General features: G+C 36.7%; 1 protein-coding gene across 1 annotated transcript; it reads right to left on the reverse strand.

Moving 5' to 3' along the window:
• Positions 1-8718: 8718 nt before the first annotated feature.
• On the reverse strand, positions 8719-15970 carry LOC150083422 (uncharacterized). The gene is made up of 6 exons (XM_090377266.1): positions 15775-15970; positions 13255-13310; positions 12744-12845; positions 11798-11833; positions 9233-9265; positions 8719-8908 (listed from the first exon to the last, which is right to left on the reverse strand). Exons 1-6 carry the CDS (start codon positions 15917-15919, stop codon positions 8855-8857), a joined length of 426 nt encoding a protein of 141 aa, XP_090233392.1. The 5' UTR covers positions 15920-15970; the 3' UTR covers positions 8719-8854.
• Between the last annotated feature and the right edge of the window lie 4640 nt (positions 15971-20610).

The raw sequence follows: 20610 nt of genomic DNA on the forward strand, positions 1-20610 counted from the left end.
ATTAAGGTCAGCATCCAAAGACTGGGCACATGAAAGTAGCTGATATGGCAGAAACCTATCGGATAGGTGGAGACGGCTGAGATGTGGGCATAGAGTTGGAGTCGCTCTGAGGGAAGGCTGAGGGACTCTCCAAGAGCACAGGTTCCCAGAATGATGGTGCCGAGATCTTCCCAGTGATCATTTTTACAGTTGTGGTAAGGCATTTCACCCTAATCAGCGTCGGAAGCCTGTGAATTTTTATCAAACTGGCCATTTCAGTTGTCCTTAACTGTGGAGGAAGTTTATGTTTGTTTATGGCCCATTTTAAGAGCCAAAACTCAGTAGAAAAGAGTGGTCGAATTGTGCTAGGGGCGGCAGATGCCCATACTTCTGCAGCATATAGAAGCGGAGAGTATACCGTGCTTTTTATATATCTTCTGGTGGTCGTTACTTCATTAATATAATGCAAATGCTGTTTGGCCATCCATCGGAGTCGAGCTGACTGGGTGAGCAGCTTTTCCATGTGGTTACCAAAGCAGAGCTTAGGATCAAAAACAACCCCCAAATCATTATGTTTCTTGACGATGGGAATAGGGGAAATTGCATAGTGTTGGCTGAATATAGGAAGGCGTTTTCTTTAATGAGAATATCATAAATTCAGACTTCTCTGGATTTATTTTTAGTCTAAACTTGTTGAGGTAGTTTGCAAATTCCAGGAGTATATTGCTAATTCATGCTATTATCATGATAAGATCATCATGTGGAGAAATCAGTGTGAGGAGTTTCATATCATCAGCATAACATAGAATATCATGCCTGGACTCAACAAGCGGCGAGATAAACACTGTAAATAAGAGGCCGGATAAGACACCACCATGTGGCACGCCCGAAGAGACACATCGCTCGTATGTTTGGCCGTGGACAGTAAGCCGGATTATTCTATTTTCAAGAAGTGAAGTGAGTAACTGTAGAGTGTCTCTCTTGATCTAGGATGTGATATAACATATGATGTCGAAGAAGATATGAACCAGAAATTGGCGAAATTTCAAAATATATGTGAAACAATAAAAAGAACTCTGGCTAAGAAAACAAGGAAAGAAACACAATTGAAATTTTACAAAGTAATGGCAATACCAACACTTCCTTACGGTTATGAAGCAAATAGACATTAATAGAATACAAGCTGCAGAAATTAAATTTTTAAGATATGTTAAAGGATGTACAAAATTAGATAAAATACCAAACGTAAATATCAGAAAAAGGAATTAAAGATTTACTCAATTAATGGCAAAATTATAGAATATAGACAAAGATGGAAAGAACATGTAGAAAGAATGGAAGATAATAGATTCCCTAAATTAGCTTATATATATAGAGAGCAAAAGGAAAAAGAGACAGAGGAAGACCAAAGAACAGATGGATTAGGGGGATGCCGTATCTTCCTTCATGGATTAGGCGGATGGCCTAATCCATGAAGGAAGATAAGATAAGATAATAATAATAATAATAATAATAATAATAATAATACAAAACAATTTATTAAAAATTGTTTAAACTGTATAAACTTGTTAAGAAAATTAATTTTTTTGATAACACGTTCATCCCATAAAACAGTTTTCCATACAAATTTATTATTTAACATACAACACATAGAACATTCCACTCTGCAACAGAGATAGCAAGGTTTATGCATAGCAATTCTAATCTACTGAATCATTAAGTATCAAAGGTTTTCTTAATAAAATTTTTAATTTGAAAATAGGATAACTTCTCCTAAGTCTGAAATCGACACTAGTCAACAAATTGTTTATTATATTCATTGTATGCCTGTCTCCAAATCTATTTAGTACCCTAATGTGAGGCAAAACAATTGCTTTTGTGTTCCTTAAATTATGTGAGAAATTCCTTTGCTCCTTCAACTCCTCAAAACTAATGTTCAGATTTTTCAAGATTAAAATTCAAAAAGGCGCCTCCGTAGCCAGGTGGAAGGAGCAGCCGTGGATAACACACGCTTCTTGATTAGACCGGGGTTCGAGCCCATCACCACCAAATACGCAGAATGCGGAAAGGTCAGGGAATGACCACCGCATATCCCGGAGCAATATGGTCTTAGTTGCTAATGCTCAAAACAAATTTAAATTCTGTTTTTGAACTGGATAAAGGATTTTATATTTAACAAAAATTGCCTTCTCCTATTCAAGTCATTTCAAATATTTTTTCGCATTATAAGCCTCATAATCCTGTTAATTAAGTTGTTCATGACCCTTATTTCAGCTATATTTGCTCGTGCCCATACATTTACTAAATAATTGAGTTGGGCGTCCAGTAATGCATAATATAAGGTAACTTTGGTTCTAAGATGAACTAATGAAACTCGTGACAGTGAAGAAAAATGCATGGGATGCATATAAATTATCAAGCGACTCAGAAGCCTATGGCAGATATAAGCTCGTCTGTAATCAGGTCACAAAGGAGGTTCGGCAGGCGAAGGCAGATTACGAGAAACCTTTGGCATAATATGCTAAGAAAAACAGCAATGATTTCTTTACTTATATAAACTCTAGAAGGAAGGGGATGAATCTGATTGGTCCACTTGACATCGATGGTTTGACTGTTGATGATTCTGCTCAGATAGCAAACAAACTGAATGAGTATTTTGCATTCACACATGAGGAGTTATTAAGGTTTGAAAATGGAAGAAGGTTATCAAATTGTAGCAGGGTGCTTAATGATTTTGTAATAACTGAGAGCAAAGTGGAGGAGAAATTGTTGAAGTTAAACATAAGAAAAGCACCTGGGGTGGATGGGATCTATCCAGTTATATTAAAGGAGGCGGCAAAGCATCTAAGCAAACCCTTGGCCATAATTATGAGAGCATCCTTGGACTCAGGAGAGGTTCCCACGGACTGGAGATGTGCAAATGTATCCCCAATTCACAAAGGGGGATCGAAGGGTGACACGGGTAATTACAGACCAGTTAGTTTAACTTCTGTTCCGGGTAAAATAATGGAGTCACTGGTTAAAGATGCATTGCAGGATCATCTAGACAAGACTGCAGCAATAATTCAGACACAGCATGGGTTTGTTAAGGGAAAGTCTTGTCTGACAAATTTGATAGGATATTATGATGTGGTTACAAAGGAACTGAATGCAAAAAATAATTTTGATATCATATATTTGGATTTCAGGAAAGCTATTGACACTATTGCACATTGGAAGACTATTGTACAAATTGGAGCAGAATGGTATTAAGGGTAAGTTGCTACAATGGATAAAAAGATAGCCAAAGACTTCCTTGAGTAATAATAAGCTAGTGACTAGACATAACAACCGCCCCAAGCACCCGGTAAAAGTACCGGGTGCTTGGGGAAAAAATAATAAAAAAAGCAACAATAATAATCTGATATATTCAAAACCTTGCTGGTTAAGCTTCACTTTATACAGAGGAATTGATCGAGTATTAAATTTTTTCAAAATATTGAAAGCATTTGCAGAAAAACCCCCGAACGTTTTTGAAAATCTTTTGGAATTAGCATTTAGTGAAGAGTCCGTCAAAGTTGTGTGTAAAGTATCGGCATATCCAATAAGAAAATACAAATTAATTGAAATGTTCTGAAAATTGCGTAGGGGTTGAATTGTTCATAAGATAATCAAATTGCTCAAATTATGCATTGATGAAAATTTTGCTGCCTTGGTTGTAAGACAAGGGAACAACTGAAAAAGGTGCTCCTCGAGGAAATGAAAATTGTGGTCCAGTTCACATTTAGCGATCTTTATTCCTTTTTGTATAATTTCTAGTTCAGGAGAAGTCCTCGCGAATGTGGGCGTTTTTTTGTTTGCATTCCTCAGAAAAACATAAAAATTGAAAGAACATTTCCAGAAATAAATGTTCAGCGATCAGATTTTGAATGTAATTGGATTTAAAAGCAATTTATATCATTGTTTTTCTAATTAAATAAATAATTTTTTATCGACTAAAATATTGATTATTTTAAGTAAAATCTTTGGCTGCTGCTTTATTTTATTGCAACTCTGCTTAATTAGTCCTAAAATAATTAATAAAGTAATTATTATTTTTTTGCTATATATTAAATGAAACTTTTCGATTTTATGAATGAGTGATTCAGTGCTGAGGTGAACCGAGTCCAAAATCGGGCTTGGTTCACTTCTCATAAGAAAAGATCTCATTTATCCACGTCTTGTTCAGTGCTGAAGTGAACCAGTACGTAGTTACAGTATATTCACGTAGATGGCAGCACTACACATCTCCTCCCATAAATATTACCTCTTTATCGGAACTGTAGTGAACTACACTGTGTTGCCACTTTATTAGGTACACCTACCTAGTAGCGAGTTTAGCCTCCTTTAGCCTTCAAAACAGCCTGAATTCATCTAGGCATGGATTGAACAAGATGCTGAAAACGTTGCGCAGAAATGGAGTACCATGCACACATGAGTGTGTCACGAATGTCCTTCAGATTAAAGGGAGGTGTAGGCGAACAGCCCTTTCCAGCTCATCCCAAAGATGTTCAATACAATTGAGATCCACGGACTGAGCGGGCCACTGCAGCAAAGAAAAGTCGTTGTCATGTTCCTGGAACCATCCCATAGTGATTCGGGCTTTTTGCAACGGCGCATTATCCTTATTTATTTATTTTATTTTGATTTTTTTTAAGAGCATTAGCAACTAAGGCCATATTGCTCTGGGAATATGCGGTGGTCATTCCCTGACATTTTCCGCATCCTCCGTATTTGGTGGTGACGGGCTCGAACCCCGGTCTAATCAAGATGCATGTGCTACGCACTGCTGCTCCTTCCCACCTGGCTACGGAGGCGCCTGCGCATTATCCTGCTGAAAGAAACCATCTGACTGAGGATAAACTGTCAACATGAACGGGTGCACTTGGTCAGCAACGATGTTTAGGTACGATGTGGAATTCAGTCGTTAATATAATGGTATCAATGGACCCAATGCGTACCAAGAAAACATTCCCCACACCATAACAGTGCCCCCACCACCTTGCACATTAGTCGTCAGACATGACGGGTCCATGAGTTCATATTGTTTTCGCCAAATTCTGAGCCTTCCATTAACATGATGCACCAGGAACTTCGACTCGTCAGACCAAGCAACTGTTTTCCAATACAGTACTCGATAGTCCAGTGTTGGTGTTGCTGTGCCCACAGGAGGCGTGTTCTCTTGTTCTTCATTGATAACAAAGGTACGCGATGTGGCCGTCGGTTGGTGTAGCCCATTTGCGACAAAGTGCGACTAGTAGTCCGTTGCGACATTTTGTTCTGCGCACTAAGGTTGTATTCTGACGTGATGTGCGACATTGTTGCCCGTCTTGTTTGCTTGCACAATTCTAGCCATCCTCCTCTGACATCTCTCATCAACAAGCGATTTTCTTCCATAGGAATGACGTTGAGAGGATGTTTTCTGTTAGTTGCACCATTCTCGATACGCCCTTGAAACTGTGGTGCGTGAAAAGTTCAGGAAAACTGCTGTTTCAGAGATGCTTTGTCCAGCACATCTTGTACCTACCACCATGCCACGTTCAAAGTCCGTTAGATCACTCCTTTTCCCCATTCCACAGTTTTTACGCTTAAGTGATACTAGAAAGATTGTTCTGCTGCATTTATATCCACAACTGTGGTCATCTGACTTGCAACGTTGTGTGGCAAACCATTTGTGTGCAAAGCAGGGGTGTACCTAATAAAGTGGCAGCACAGTGTAAGTCCACAGCACGTGTTGCACCCGTTTCGCTTGGACGATTGCGATGCTTTTGATTATTACACTGTTCACTGTACTTTTAGTGGTATGATGAATTCAGATTCGTTATCTGAAAGTAATGAGAAATATGTACGTTGAAGTGAAATTAAATTTACCTTGAAGTTAAATTTACCTTTTTCCAACATTGCTCGGCACAATTAACAGATCATGTATAAAACGTGGTGTAACTCGTGCAACTTGCGATGAAGCGTTACAAAATTTGGTGTGGTGGTGTACCATAGAATGACGATGAAATCACGACACAGCGAGAAACTTCGGACAGTTAAAGTGGACATTGTAGGGGTTGTATAAGAATTGAATGAACGGTCACATTACAGATATCGACAACACAAGATGCTCGCATGACATCTGTACCACAGATGATCCCTTCAATGGCTAAACACACCTGACAGCGGTGAACCATGCTTCATATAAGGGTGACTATAAGATTTCCTGGAAAAATCTTATCCTTCCACCAGCGCAGACCTTAGCGCACCAAGTGACCGAGGAGTTGGCTGTCGGAGTGCATTGCGACACCCAGGGGCATTCCACACATGTTCGATCGCATTTAAGTCTAGCGATGGTGCTGGCCACGGCAGTCGTCAGATTTCTTCAGTTTAAAGATATTCCTCCACCACTTGAGCTCTATGTACAGTGGCGTTCGTGCATGAAAAGAAAATGTGGGCCAACCGCACCCATAAAAAACACACCTGGGTTCGACGATCTGTTCGTGGTATCTGAAGAGAGGTGCAGCCGTTGATTATTATTCTGCCCCACCAAGAACACCACCTCCATCTCAAGTGTCCCTTTCTCTGATGTTGGAGAGAAATTACTGCATTTCTCCTTATCTCCAGAAGAAACAACGTCTAGAGTATGTTTGTAGGCTTAAACAGGGGTTCAGAACTGTTCCTAATTTTGCGGCAAGCTGCACGAGTTACACAACATTTTCTACCATTAATTAAGGTTAACTTACGAGTTGACCTTAAATAATTGTTTGATCAAATTCCATTTGGTGTTTGGCAAGTAAGTGGTTTTTGATAATTTTAGGAGTATTTGTGCTATTATTAGAAAGAAAGGCTGTGTAAATATTTCATGGCTGTTACTTGATAAGTTGTTTCTTTGCAGTATTGTAAAGCGAACTTCAGCCATCTCACATGGCGTCCGTTTTCCTTTAAGCTGTCACAATGGATATTAGGGCTCTTGATTGACCTTCAGACATTCGTTGGGAGACTCGTCTCCACTGCCATTCAGTTTAATTTAGAAAATTTAAGATAGAGAAATTACCAAATTTAAAATAAAATACGAGTTTAGTAAAATTAAGCCAAACTTGTACTAAACTGTCTGGTAATCGAATTCCTTTGTGCTTCCATAAACCATGGTCATGTTGTGGCTTCTTGATAAGTTATTATGTACCCTGGTTTACGATTATTTATATATTTCTTCTATCTTTTCTATGGTATCATGGTAATTTATTTGATCCCATATTACTGCATTAATTTTTACTTAACTCGCTGCTCATTTAAATAAGCAGATGTTATTTAAAAATTATTATTAATAAATAATACAAAAATGTTTATTTAACCTAATTTTCTCTAAAAGTGTATTTTATTATCCCCTCTCGTTTTCCCAGTACAATTTCGTAGGAAACCCTCCTAGGTCCACCCTACCCCACGGTTATTTATATATATAAACTGTGGGGTACTTAAGTGGATAAAATTACAGAGCAAAGCGATCTGGCATGGACCTGTTGAAATAAATAACGGTGTGTACCAAAGGACTCCCTCATCGCAGGTAGTATCGTATTGTCCAAATATTCAGGTTGGCTTCTGCGTTCATGATTCTCACCACAACCACTTAAGTGTTTGAGCCTTACCACGAGAAATAACGTCACACCTTAACCATATCACCACCGAATTTCATTGTTGACACGAATCATTCCAGCAGAAATCTTCAAGTCATCATTCGTGATGTTTGGCTTATGTGCCACCGCTCTTCCACTAAACGCAATGTGTGTTTAACTGTTGAGACATTAACCGCAGTTGAAACTTTATTCCATCGCTGAATTACAAAAATTTGTTGGAACATCTGGAGTAATCCCTTTCTCACGTGAAATGAACTACCGTGATATTCCTGTGCTTTTTTGGATAGTTTTGGTGATATCCTCACATTTCCATTTCATGATATATGTCTGTAGAAGTGTGTTCATGGGCCGATATGATTTGTATCTTGTGCCCTGTTGAAAATACCTGTAATAAATCATTGGGGAACCCCACTGCCACCTCCTCAGATAGGCTATCAACAGCACCGAATGAGGAGTTCTTTAGAAATTTCTCCAGTTTTCGACGGTAAACAAACTCAGACCTTTTCAAACGAATGTCAAACGAAGAAGTATCGTGTCAACTAGACTGCCACGTAGGACAGGTTCAATGGACACAAGGGGGATCCAGATATTTGTTTCCAGGGTAGTGTAAAATCCACTTTATCTAGGTCTGATAATTAAGATATAGTCTTACTGGTAAAAACTTACTCTTTAAGGAAACATACCTAGATTTTTTAAGTAGGTGAAATGATCGCTTCACAGTTAAAAAGGAGAAAACAAGAAGAGAATGAGAATAGCTTTATATAGCGAATATCTATTCAAGAAGTAATTATAGAGTATAGAGATGAAAACAGTGGTAAAGTTCAGAACAATCAGAATGTAAATGTTGGAAGAACTATTTCATAACCAAAAAGAAATCTGATTGAATCGATTATCAAACTGCATGAAAATATTACATAAAAGCTGTACGTCGTCGATGTTAACTGCTGTTCAATGTGAGAAATATTAACGTTCTTCTAAAATAGTTTTTAAAATTATATATTCTTACTTCAACATTTTGATTCTCAAATACGCATGTTTGAATGAAACCAAAAGTAATTTTGAATTAAAAGAATTTGACGTTATATTTCAAAAACGATTTCAACTCTTTACTTTTTTATTAGTTATATTCTCAAGAAAACAACATTTATAATATCAGTTGAAATGGTGACTGGATAAGTATGTGGATAAGAAACTAAGGAATATTTCTTAGCATTAGTTTCGTTTTCTTCGGAAATTTGAAATCAAATGTTGCTGCGCACTCCCATCACCTCTTCAAAGAAATCCTTCATGCACTCCTTAAAATGAAATAAAAGCATCACCATATATTGCTTCTGAGCATGCATATTCATCATATTTTAAATATGGAATAAAATTATCTATATCGTATTTTAAATATAATTTTATACATCATATTTTAAATTTAAGAGTGTGTGTTAGTTCGTTTATAATTATTATAAAATTAAAAGTGAAACATTATACGAGGTTTTTCTTTTTTTAATTAAATCAATTTCTTAAATTTCATTCAATAAATTTAACAGAAATAAAAATTTAACGAAACTAAATATGAAATTCAATGGCTACTTCAATACAAGATTTACGTAAGAAGAAAAAAGACTTACCACAACTTTCCTGAAATCTTCACTGTGGGGCGACTGAAAGTGGTAAAGAAATAACTCAGAATTAGTTTCTTCTCTGGGCATGCTTAAAAACTATCAACCTGAATTCGAAGAATTTGTTTTGAGGGGAGGGGAGGGAAGGGTAAACAGTTTTAAAGAAGGGGGTTAAATGTCTATGCATAACTGAATACATCGAAACGAATTACCAGTTTGTATTCCGAAATGTAATCAAAATTAAACAAACTTAGGAAGCACTCAAACTAGAATTTGTTTTTTTGCAATCTTTAGAATGTTAAAATCTGCTTAATGACTTCAAACCTGGATACGTCTGAAGTTCATCTTTAGACAGAAACGAAAGAAACAGCTTTGAATAAAAAGTGGGTTTTTTGAAAATGATTTTGCGCAATGACTGCGATTCATATTCAGAAATGTATTTTTTATAAGAATCCCTTGTTTTCGTTCACCTGTAATTCATTTCAATTTAGGTTAAATTAATTTAAGATAATCATTGACAAAACTGACAAAACTAACAAAAATTGATAATGACAAAACGTATGCTGGAAGGCAGGAGGGCTACGGTCACTCAAATAATAATCCAGTACAGCTGTGGTAACCGAAGAGGCATTTCCCAATGCACGACTTCTCTTAACCTCTTTTTCAAGCAGGAAAATGCCCATATCACAATGCCAGAATTGTATAGAACTGGTTCCAGGAACACTAGAGTGACTTTTGAAGATTGGACTGTTGTGGGGTTTTTTTAAATACAAATGGTGTGTTCTGACTACTTGATGTATAATTAACCCATTGTGGACCATTCAGAATTGGACTGTTTTGGATTGATCTAAATGGGGTTATATTTTTATTTTCAAATAGGTGCTAGAGTTTAACCCTTGAGTGGGTGTACTCTTCCCTGTCTTTGGGCAAGACAAGGGGGATGGTTCTGTTGCAAGAAAGCATTCGTAAGCTGGATACTAAACTAGCCGGCGCCAAGTGCCAGAGATGGTTAAAAGTTGCTGCAACTGTCTGGGTGAAGTGGCCAGTCACTTAATGTAAACAGTGCAACCCAACACTAAACATGATACATGAATTCTATTACACTGATTGGCCTTTATCACTGCTAGGCATATCGAGCAGTAGGTTTTGATTGGGAGCCCTTTGGACCAGAGATATTCCACTATCCAAATTGCAATAACGGTGGGAAGCAATTGAAGGCACGTGCATCTCGCTAATACATAATTGCATCAATGGCATGACGAATGCAGGATTTTCTGAAGGCAAAATTGAGATCTCATCGCTAATTGGTAGGTTTACCTAATGAAGTGGCTACTCAACGTATTGTATGCTATTTTGGGTTATACGTTTCAAGTAGATGGAACCCAGAGACGGCATGGAACTCAATTGCAGTAGCTATTGGGAAGAAGCTATTACTTAGAAAGTGGTTGGTTATAAGAAGGGCTTATGAAAATATAGCACTTATGTAATCTGTTTTCAGCATTTACGTATTCTGTATTTAAGTGGACCTTAGAGGTCTAAACCATGTCATTACGTATAAAAAAAATTATTATTTTAGAGTTAGCCGTAATTAAATACATTAACCCGTATTTGTGTCTGTAAATTGCGTGTGTTCTATGGTTAATTTGCCTGTTTTTCTGGACGAAAAAACCCCAGTTGCTGGGGAGAAAAAACTTGCTATCTACGCCTGAGACCAACTAACTAAGCCACGGAGTGAAAAAAGCCCACTAAAGTTCCTCGCGTCATCGAAGGGATTCGAACCCAGACCTTTTCAACCCGGTGTGGGGTGGACGGTGACGACACCACTGTGCTACCCGCGCAGACATGTCATTACGTCTAATCAAAGGCCTATATACCTGTGTACAAACACTTGTTTCAAAATTTCTTACGTTTTACGAGAAAAAGAAAAAAACTTTTATTGTCCGCATGTCTCCACTTTACAATTTATTTTAGGTAGCTATCGACATTATTTTGTATACAGTAGTAATAAATATTGTTATGAAAGATGTTAATACGTATTGATGGGAGTCCCTGGAATGTCCCAGACTTGTATACGAACTCCACAAGTGGACTTTGTGAAAACACCGACTTCAAGTGATGATATCTTCGAGCATCGACATTGGAATCAGCTGGACACCATCCGATTGGAAAATAAATATGAAGATATGATTGGAGAAACATTTGAAAGGTTTCATCTTCTTCTACAGACAGAAAAATTCACCTCCTCCATAGGATCCTTAGTCACAACGTACCTTGAAAAAAATTAATTTATTCCAAGGTGTCCAAAGTACCATCTGAAGTATGCATTCCCGCCAAAGTAAAGTAACTGAGTTGTCGAATGTAAGGCAGGACAATGCTAGATTAAACGTGAACCAATGTGTCATCATCTTGTGGGTTTCATTTATATTGTCAGAGAAAGCTAACCGACTTATTAGAAGGTTTCGTATTCGAATGGGTGCATTTTAACTTTTCATTTCAAGTGACTTATAAATTGAAAATTTAAAGAAAACTATTTTTATTAAAAGCCGGAAGAAAATTTCTTCAGAAAATACTTACCATTTCTGCAGTTTTTTCTTGTATGCATTCATCCACCTATAAATATAAAGAAAGTAATAGATTGTTAATTACAAGTTGAAAATCACAACATAAAATAACTGTGATTATAAAATCGCTGAGTGCTTTACATCATTCCACAAAGAATGGAAAAATGAAGATTAAGGAAACTGTACAAATTGGCTTTAACTAGCAAGGAAATAGGTTGGATAGACCGGAACAGGAGCATAAAAATGCACAATCAGTTACTGAATCTAGTGATATCTCTGGAGGTTAATTTTTCCTGTAATCAATGACTCACTGGCTAAAATAAAACATCCTATAATCTAGTCTGAATCTCAACAACTGAAATTTGAATTTACAGCCCCTAGTTCTGGTTATCACAGTGAAAATTCCACCTTCATTCTTTTTACTGAATCAGTGAAGATTGCTAACCTTCTGAGAGCCTTATAAACTCCAATAAGGTCTCCTCTGAGGTGCTTAGTTGCGAGAAACTCTGTAGCGCACATAATCGGAAACTTGAAAATATTCAGAGAGAGAGAGAGAAAATATGACAATGACTTATTTCATCAAGTCTAGATGCGTCACTTTTGGGCGGTTAAACTTTCTAATCTTAAGTAGAATAATCCTGTATCCGCACCTAAATTGATAGTACAATAAAGATTCCTAATTTAATTTCTTAAAATTTAAATTGGGGTTCAGGGTCCCCCAATTTCGCGATTTCTCTCTGCAATGGATATCTTAATTACGGAGAGAATTCGAGAAATATGCGCAATATTTAAGGCAGCAACACCGAAAACGTATTTTCATTATTTGTAATTTGTATAAAAGGTGTCTTCTATTTGCAAAAGTGACATTAATATATTTTTAAAACATAAATTCATTAACATAGACAGGGATGTTATACTGATGTAACAGCGTACTAAATATGTTTCAATGAAGTACATACCTCTCTTGTAGGTTCTGTACAAGAATGATTGACATAAGTCAACTCTGGGTGTTCACTGTCAGGGTAGTGTTCTGACAAACATTGAGAAATGGCATCCTTGAACTACAGAAAGAAATTTCATTAGATATCCATTCGAGTTAGTCCACATACGGCATAATTTCATTTTAAAATTCTGACAAGCTGACCAAAATAATTTTAATTTTTACTCAAAAAGTAAATGTGGGACATCACAGAGACTTTTTCTTTGAAGACTGACCTAAAGGTTATAACTAATTGTATTTCCAGTACACTAAAACTCAGGTGATTGCTCAACCACCGTGTGTTACTGATGCTAACATAAATTTCTATTCACTTTTTAAAGGAAAGGAGAGATCTAAACAGTAAACTTTACTTTACACCATCAAATAACATATTCGGGAACAATAACTAAATGTACATTTTTAATTGAGTAGTTTATTAATTTCGTTTAATTTTTAAGAGAGAAGAGTGCAGTACAAAGGTGTATTCTTACCTCGCCAGTGGGTAACTTAATACATTCTGCAATTCTATTTCGGGTTTCGTCGTCCCCTGAAATCAGAGTAACAGGTTTTAATTTATAACTAACTCCATGAAAAGAACTCTTTGTGTAATCACTTAAGAGAATTTATCTCTGTTTGTGAGTGTTAAGATCAAATTAATTGTATTTTTTAGGTCACGATATTCGTTAAAGAGGAAGGAGACTATATACAACAAAAGTTTGCATTCTGTATTGAGTTAGGATGTTATTCCATCGTTGTTGTCTGTGCTGTGTCGAAGTTTGCAGATGGTACAAAAGTTGGCAGGGTTGTTAATGAGAGTAATGGCAGTGTGCTACTGCAACAGGATCTAGATGATTTGGGCAGATGGGCTAAGAAGTGGCAACTGAAGTTTAACCTTGACAAATGCAAAGTACTGCATATGGGTAACCCCAGTGAAACGTACCAACTGTGTGGTACTAAACTTAAGGTGGTAGAAAACGAAAAAAACCTGGGATGAATTGTGCAGTCAGATATGAAGTTTTCTGAGCAATGCAGACAGGCTGCCAGGGCAGGTCATGGGGTTTTGTCAATGATATATAGGAATTTTGCTAGCAGCGAGAAGGAGGTGATTGTCCCTCTGTATAAGGCAGTGGTCAGGCCAAGCCTTGAGTATCGCGTACAGGTCTGGAAGCCTCATTTTAGGAAGGATGTCGATTTGCTTGAGCGTGTACAGAGAAGGGCAACAAGATTGGTGAGGGGAATGAAGGGATCCTCTTACCAAGAGAGGCTTAAGTTCTGCAAATTGCAGTGGCTGGAGACTAGACACCTGCGCGGTGATCTGATTGAGGTGTATAAGGCCTTGAATGGGTTGAGCACGCTGAATTCTGATGGGATCCTTCCACTTGTTCAGATTACGAACCTAAGGGGGCATAAATTCAAATTAAGAAAGGACAGATGTAGAATAGATGTGTGGAAATTTGCCTTTAGCCAGCGGGTGGTTAATTGCTCAAACAAACTTCCATCTGTCGTTGTGGAAGTTGATAGGTTGAATAAATTTAAGGAGGAACTGGACAGGCACTTTGTGGGAATGGTGTGATTTTTTTTTTTTTTTTTTGGCTGATGCTGCATAAGCTCATACACTTGCTTTCTTGCATCACATGCCACTACTAGTACTACTGCTACTATGGTCTGTTAAAAAATTGCAAATTTACAAAATTAAAACATTACAATTACAATTTAATTGTCATTAAAAATTACAATTAAAAACTTAGAGAATTATAATTACAAACTTATTGCAATTTGAATTCTCTAGGACCAACATTACAAGAGTGTATATAAAATAAGGTTGCTTGAATGTTAAGCGCTAAAGCAGCAAACGCCGAGAGGCTTGAGTTTATTGTGTCTGTAAATGGCACATCTTTTTCGGTTAACTTGCTTGTTTTTTTGTAAGAAAATTCCCAGTTTATGGGAAACAAGGATGTGCGAGTGTTGCGTTACAGGACCGACTAACTTGCCCATGGTATGAATAAAACCGTTAATAGTTTCTTCATTCGCGAAAAATAAAAATTCCTCCTGTCTTTCTACACCATGGTAGGACAAGTGAAACATTTTTCATAAAATCTGCGCGGATAACTTAACAATTTTCAAATAAACCTAGGGCATATTTAAATAAACACTTATTGGTGAAATGACATCAGTCTTAAGATCACTGTCCAAAACTGTACAGCATACTTTTGAAAAGAGTTAATCTTAATGTTCTTTATAAATGCTCTTGCTTTCAAAACATTTCAACTCACTTCCTCAATGAATCTTATGATAATAACAATTGGGAAATTTATTACCGCCATTATAAATGTCTTACAGCTATCAGATGACTATTGGATCGTCAGTTCCTCAGGTTTTATAACAGACTTCTGTAAAATGAGAATCAGGGGCTTCATCGGATTGACGGGTTTTTCCAAATTACGCCCCTATATATTTTTTTGCTCGCTATGCTTATTCCAAATGAATTAGTGGTTTAGGGCACAATGTCCTAAGTTGCTGATGCACCCCAAAACAACCCTCTCTCTAAAAACAACTCTCCCTATTCTGAAATAGTAATTTAACTTAGAATTTCAGTAGTCCATAAACTTTTAAAACTCATGTTTGAAGAGAATTCTTTTCTTCAAAGATTTTTTAATGAAAATTTAATAACTGAATATTTTAACAACCGAATAATATCTTTCATTAAATGGCCAAAATTCTACTAGGATACATTTTTCACGCTACGAGGGTAGAATCTACAATTTGTTTTGAACGAGGGAGCCCGTTTCTACCATTAACAAAAGTGAAGTGGTTACGGGCATGAATCTCTAATCAAAACTGTAGCAGACACAGAGAATATTCCAACTTTGGAGTACAAAAAAACGTTTAAGTTTCTCTTTATGTAAATGGTTTATTTACAAAAATTCGCAACCTTTTCTTTAAAATAGAAATAAGATATTGAATGTACTGCAATGCATACTGAAATGAGAAGTCTATCACGAATTACTTACTGCAGACAACAGCCATAAAATCATTTAACTCGGGGCGATCAGGTATGTCTGATGGAGGTTCCGGAGGTACTTCCTGTCCTGTTGGAAATGCGAATCCAGAACATAATGCTGCACCCGCAAGGAATAAGGCAAGCTGAAAACTCATCTTTCGTTCTTGCAAATTTCGAAAGTAAAATACGAACGGAATACGGTAAGGGTTTGTGATCATCTTTTTATACCAGCAGTTTTCCTTGATTACTTCACACCGGCCTTGAATTACTTCCTTTCCTTTCTCATTACCGCAGGAAATTGAAAAAGAAGGTACAATGACTACGCTTATCAAATATTATAAAAAATATTTGGTCATTTATGAAAGCATCAAAAATCAGAGTTTAACCCAAGTGTTTGATAGATTTCGATTTCGTAGTACATACTTTGCAAGTATATATGATTATAATTATTATTTATTCGATAAATAAATAATTAGTAAAGAAAATGAGGGATTACCTCTATGATGTTTTGATAGAACATTTCTGTGGTGATACTCTCTGTTGTCGAATTAACTATGCAAATAATTTACATGGATTCCTCACACTCGTAGACAAAATCAATGATTCTATGCACCACGGAATTGGAGGCCAGCGGACCACAAACCCGAACCAAAAATACATCGAATCACCAACTGAAATCTTTGAGTGAGTGATGATCATGAGTCCATACTTTAAAAACAATTTAAATGCTTTGAAACCAATTTAAATATTGAGTACATACTTTAAACACTTTAAAATCAAATATTAAAACATAAAAATAAAAAAAAAACACCAAGAACCCTATGACACGTTAAGAAATTAAAAGAATTGTGTTGCTTCCCTGAAGCGGAGGGGCTTTTCGACTAGTGTCATGATCACAGGAAAGTGAAACCGCCGGTTTGTGACGGAATTTATAGCATGGAGATTAGTTGCTATCTTGGGACGTGCCTGTGAAGGACCATGAATCTGAGATGAGATTGGGGCGACGCACATTGATTGAATTTTGATGTAATTTAATTTCAAGGGCAATGATTACAACAAATTATTAATTTCTCAGCAATTAATAATTTGGTGTAACCATGCTGGATGCTAAGTATTTTTGCTTCGTTGAATAGAAAGGTGTGGCCTTCACTGATCACATGGAAGGCAAGTTCCGAAGCAGAGGAGCGGGACGCAAGGACGGACATTGAACGTTGTTTTATTCTCGTATTGAGTGTACAAGGAGTTTATCTTTGGTATAAAGAGCTTCAATCCTTTTAAGAAACATTGTAGACTAAATCATTTATTTGGAACGTGGATTGTACTGCATGATTATTAAGGGCTACGTGTAGTTTATTTGTGGGTTTGGCTAATCAAGTGCGTTAGCTGGTAACATGTTATCCAAACAGCTCAGCTGATCAAGGGAGGGACATATCTGCTCCATCACTTGGTCTATAATTTTCGATTATGAGTCTATGGAAGTCTGGAGCATCAAGCCTTCCCGTTATAGGTTTAACGAGGGTGTTTATTTTCCAAGAACCCTTGCTAAACTTATGTTAGCAATATCCAGTACTCCAGTCGGATATACTGTTTCAGATGTGCATGTGGGGGCTGTTACCCAAATCACTAAGGCATAAAGAGCAACAAGGGTGATGCGTCTCTCTGCATATTGACATATCAAGAAATTCATATCAAAATATACGTAATTTGTATAAAACGAATGAAAAATAAAGACTATCAGAGTTTTATCAGAAATGTTTATTATAATTTTTTTAAAGTAAACAACAGAATTTTATATTAAACGAAACATGCGTAGCATTCTCGTATTTAAATGCGTGTTATTAGTGGAGTAGCTAGAATTTTTGGGCCTCGATTTCAAAGTCCACCGAAGAGCCTTTCTCTCTGTGTTTATTAACGTGAAATGGAAATGACTTATTCGTAAAAATATTATTTAAAGAATGAATATTTTAAATAATATTAAACAAATATAAACCATAAAAAGGTCAGAGTTGATATTTTAAAATATGAAATAAGAAACTTTCTAAGAAATGGCACTTCAGTTCGTGCCTTTGTACTCAGCATGCATTTGCTGATTGACATCAAAAAAGGAGAGTTTTTTGAAAGGTTGTGGTATAAGCTCGGTTTTGGTATAGATTCTCGATCGTACTTGAGATACACTCCATCTGAAGGAGGCATTTTCTTATGTCTTGGCAGAATCCCTTATCTGTTATAATGACACGTTAAAATAATTTACAGACATTGAATTGGGAATCACCAACTAGCAGCATTCCAAGCTGAGTAAAACATACCGAGGTGTTCTCGGTTCGCTCATAACAGTCGTTTTTACTGATTTTTTTGTTATAATTAATGAATTATTAATATTTTTTGAAGGGCCTGAAAAATAACGAACTGTATACATTAAACTACTCGTTATCTTAATTACTTGTCGTTTTTTTATTTGATAAAGTTGTGTGGGAAGTAAAAATGTTATCCCGGATATATGAAATAAAAACACCAGGAAATGATTAAAAAAAATCCGTCTGTTTATTTGATAAGCCCAATCAGTGGTCATTAATTTTGCAGTTCCTAATAAAGGAAGTCATTTACGTGCTTCACTCCATTAAGTAGCCAACTTTTGTAAAAAAAACGATTATTTAGAAGTAATGGCTTTCTGCATTTAGATTTCGCACTATTAGAAATTAGAAAACTTTCAATAAAGAGATGAGCAGCATTCACGAGTACCGAGAGCAGAAGTTGGTGTGGTCTGTGGTAGGTATTCGTCTTACGTTTTGAGTATTTCCTTTCAGTATATCGTATACAGTATGGGATGGTTTATCCGGTATGCTTCGCATCTGAGGGTTGTCTCATATTGGGTTTATAAGGAAGTTGGACCATAAGGTTTAAAATGTGCAAAAACGAACAAAGAAAAATTATACATATAAAGAAAACATTAACTCATTTTTCTCTTTTTTCATTGTTTGGCTTTCATATGAAGGAATGGCGAATTTGTTTATCATCAATTACTTGGAATCATCGAAGTTAAAAAATCTTTAGAACTATGGGACGATGAATTAGTTGTAGAGACATGATTGTAAATTGAAGGTTAGGAATCAGGAATTCATGGCTGCAGGGAAGAGTTCATCGTACATAATAATATTGTACAAATTTGGTGACCAAGCCTATCGGTTTTCTGAAATTTTAAATACCAGAGTTTTTCTCATCTCCATCTTTACGAATATGTTTTCACTCTCCAGATAAACGTGTGGAATACGACTTCGTAAAAGACACTAACAGAAACGCTATAATCAGTCAAATAACAACACGATCCAATACATCAGTGGTTATTAAACAAGCATTTCAGAACTCACAACTCGTCATGCCTCATCACGCATACGGTGGGCTGAGATGAATCAGAGTTCCTAGTGTGTCATACTGAAGGGAGACTCAGATTATGGTCCAATTAGCCAGATACGTGGATTCGCCTTTCCACATGACAACAATGTAGTTTGGTGATGGCGGCGTAACGATATGGAGAATGTTTTTGTGGTGCTCACTGTGCACCTTAATATTAGCGGAGCGACATTTCGATGCTATAGACAACCTGCTGCATCGAAATTGGATTCCAAATGAAAACTTACAGATGGAAAAATTTACAGATGTGTCGGGTTCTTTCAGATGGAAAACACCTGGTTGGGATGGAAGAACCCAAGCACATCTCTTCATAGCTGCAGAGAAGCGGATGGATTCTTCTAACAGAACAATGCGCAATGTCACAAGGTCAGAACTATTTCCAGCAACATGACAGGGAATTCAACAAAATTGGAGACAGTGGTCTCCACTGTCTCTACATATCTCAGTCCAATGAAGCACCCGTGGGATAAGGTGGGAACTGTTTGGTTGTAGATTTTTACTCTGAGCTGTTGGTAGTAGATATATACAACTGTCCAATTCGCAACAACTGTTGGAAGCAACCGAGTCAACAAGAACTAGCATCTCTATGGCACACTTTATACACTTTGTTGGGTACATATCATGAAGAATACACGCTGTCCTGAGTTCTAAGTAGGAACCTACTTGCTGTTTATTAGGTGGACTCCTGCTATTATGCAGGAGTACCTAATAAACGGGACTGAATTACCAGCATCAGTTTATCATTTTTTTTCAACCCCTCTTTCCATAAGCCCGTGATGGTGATGTGATGGTGCCTGTATTGTTCTTGGCAATAAAATGAGAATTTATTCATTTGTGTTTGTTATGATAGACCATTATATATCTCACATAAGTTCGTGTGGTGTATCGTGAATTATGTGTTTAAAACTGCAGGCCAATTTTCAGCTTCGTCTCATCGTGTCTACCTGACTTCCTTATTTATTTTAATTTTCTATTTTCTTACTGCTTGTTATTTTCATTATTATGTAAAAAAATATATATTCTGTAAATCCCATAGCCTATGGCTTTTGTTTTGTCCATTATTTGAGATTTATCGCTAATGACACATTTGCAACATTTCACTCACAGAATTCTCTATTGTATTGACATTGCCAAGGCGGCTTCAGTTTGTAGAATAATGCTGTGTAAAATGCATCGTACTTTTGAAATACGCTGTAAGAAATACAGCAAAATATTAAAAAACAGGGATTTGAATTCAAAAATCTTAATTCATAGTGCGACCAACTTTGCCTGTATGCCATCCCTCTGCCGTCCCTTGCGCTGTATGGTAGTTATCCTACAATTGGGTATGCAGATATACAGTTCTCTACGGACGATTGTTGGAAGCTCCTGTGACCTCTTGGTCCTGCTCCCCATTTTGATTAGAGGACACGTGAGGCACAGCTACCTTTATTTATGT

The sequence above is a fragment of the Mastigoproctus giganteus genome, chromosome 7 (assembly GCF_048544385.1).
Source record: "Mastigoproctus giganteus isolate SK-2022 chromosome 7, ASM4854438v1, whole genome shotgun sequence".
NCBI lineage: Eukaryota > Metazoa > Arthropoda > Arachnida > Uropygi > Thelyphonidae > Mastigoproctus > Mastigoproctus giganteus.

Excerpts from the sequence above, each read along its gene's own strand:
- LOC150083422 (XM_090377266.1), bottom strand. The coding sequence starts at position 15,919 with ATGAGTTTTCAGCTTGCCTTATTCCTTGCGGGTGCAGCATTATGTTCT. Across the intron at positions 12,846-13,254 it reads TTAAGTTACCCACTGGCGAG|TTCAAGGATGCCATTTCTCA; the intron begins GTAAGAATACAC and ends TTCTTTCTGTAG. Across the intron at positions 8,909-9,232 it reads AAGATTTCAGGAAAGTTGTG|GAGTGCATGAAGGATTTCTT; the intron begins GTAAGTCTTTTT and ends TTTCATTTTAAG.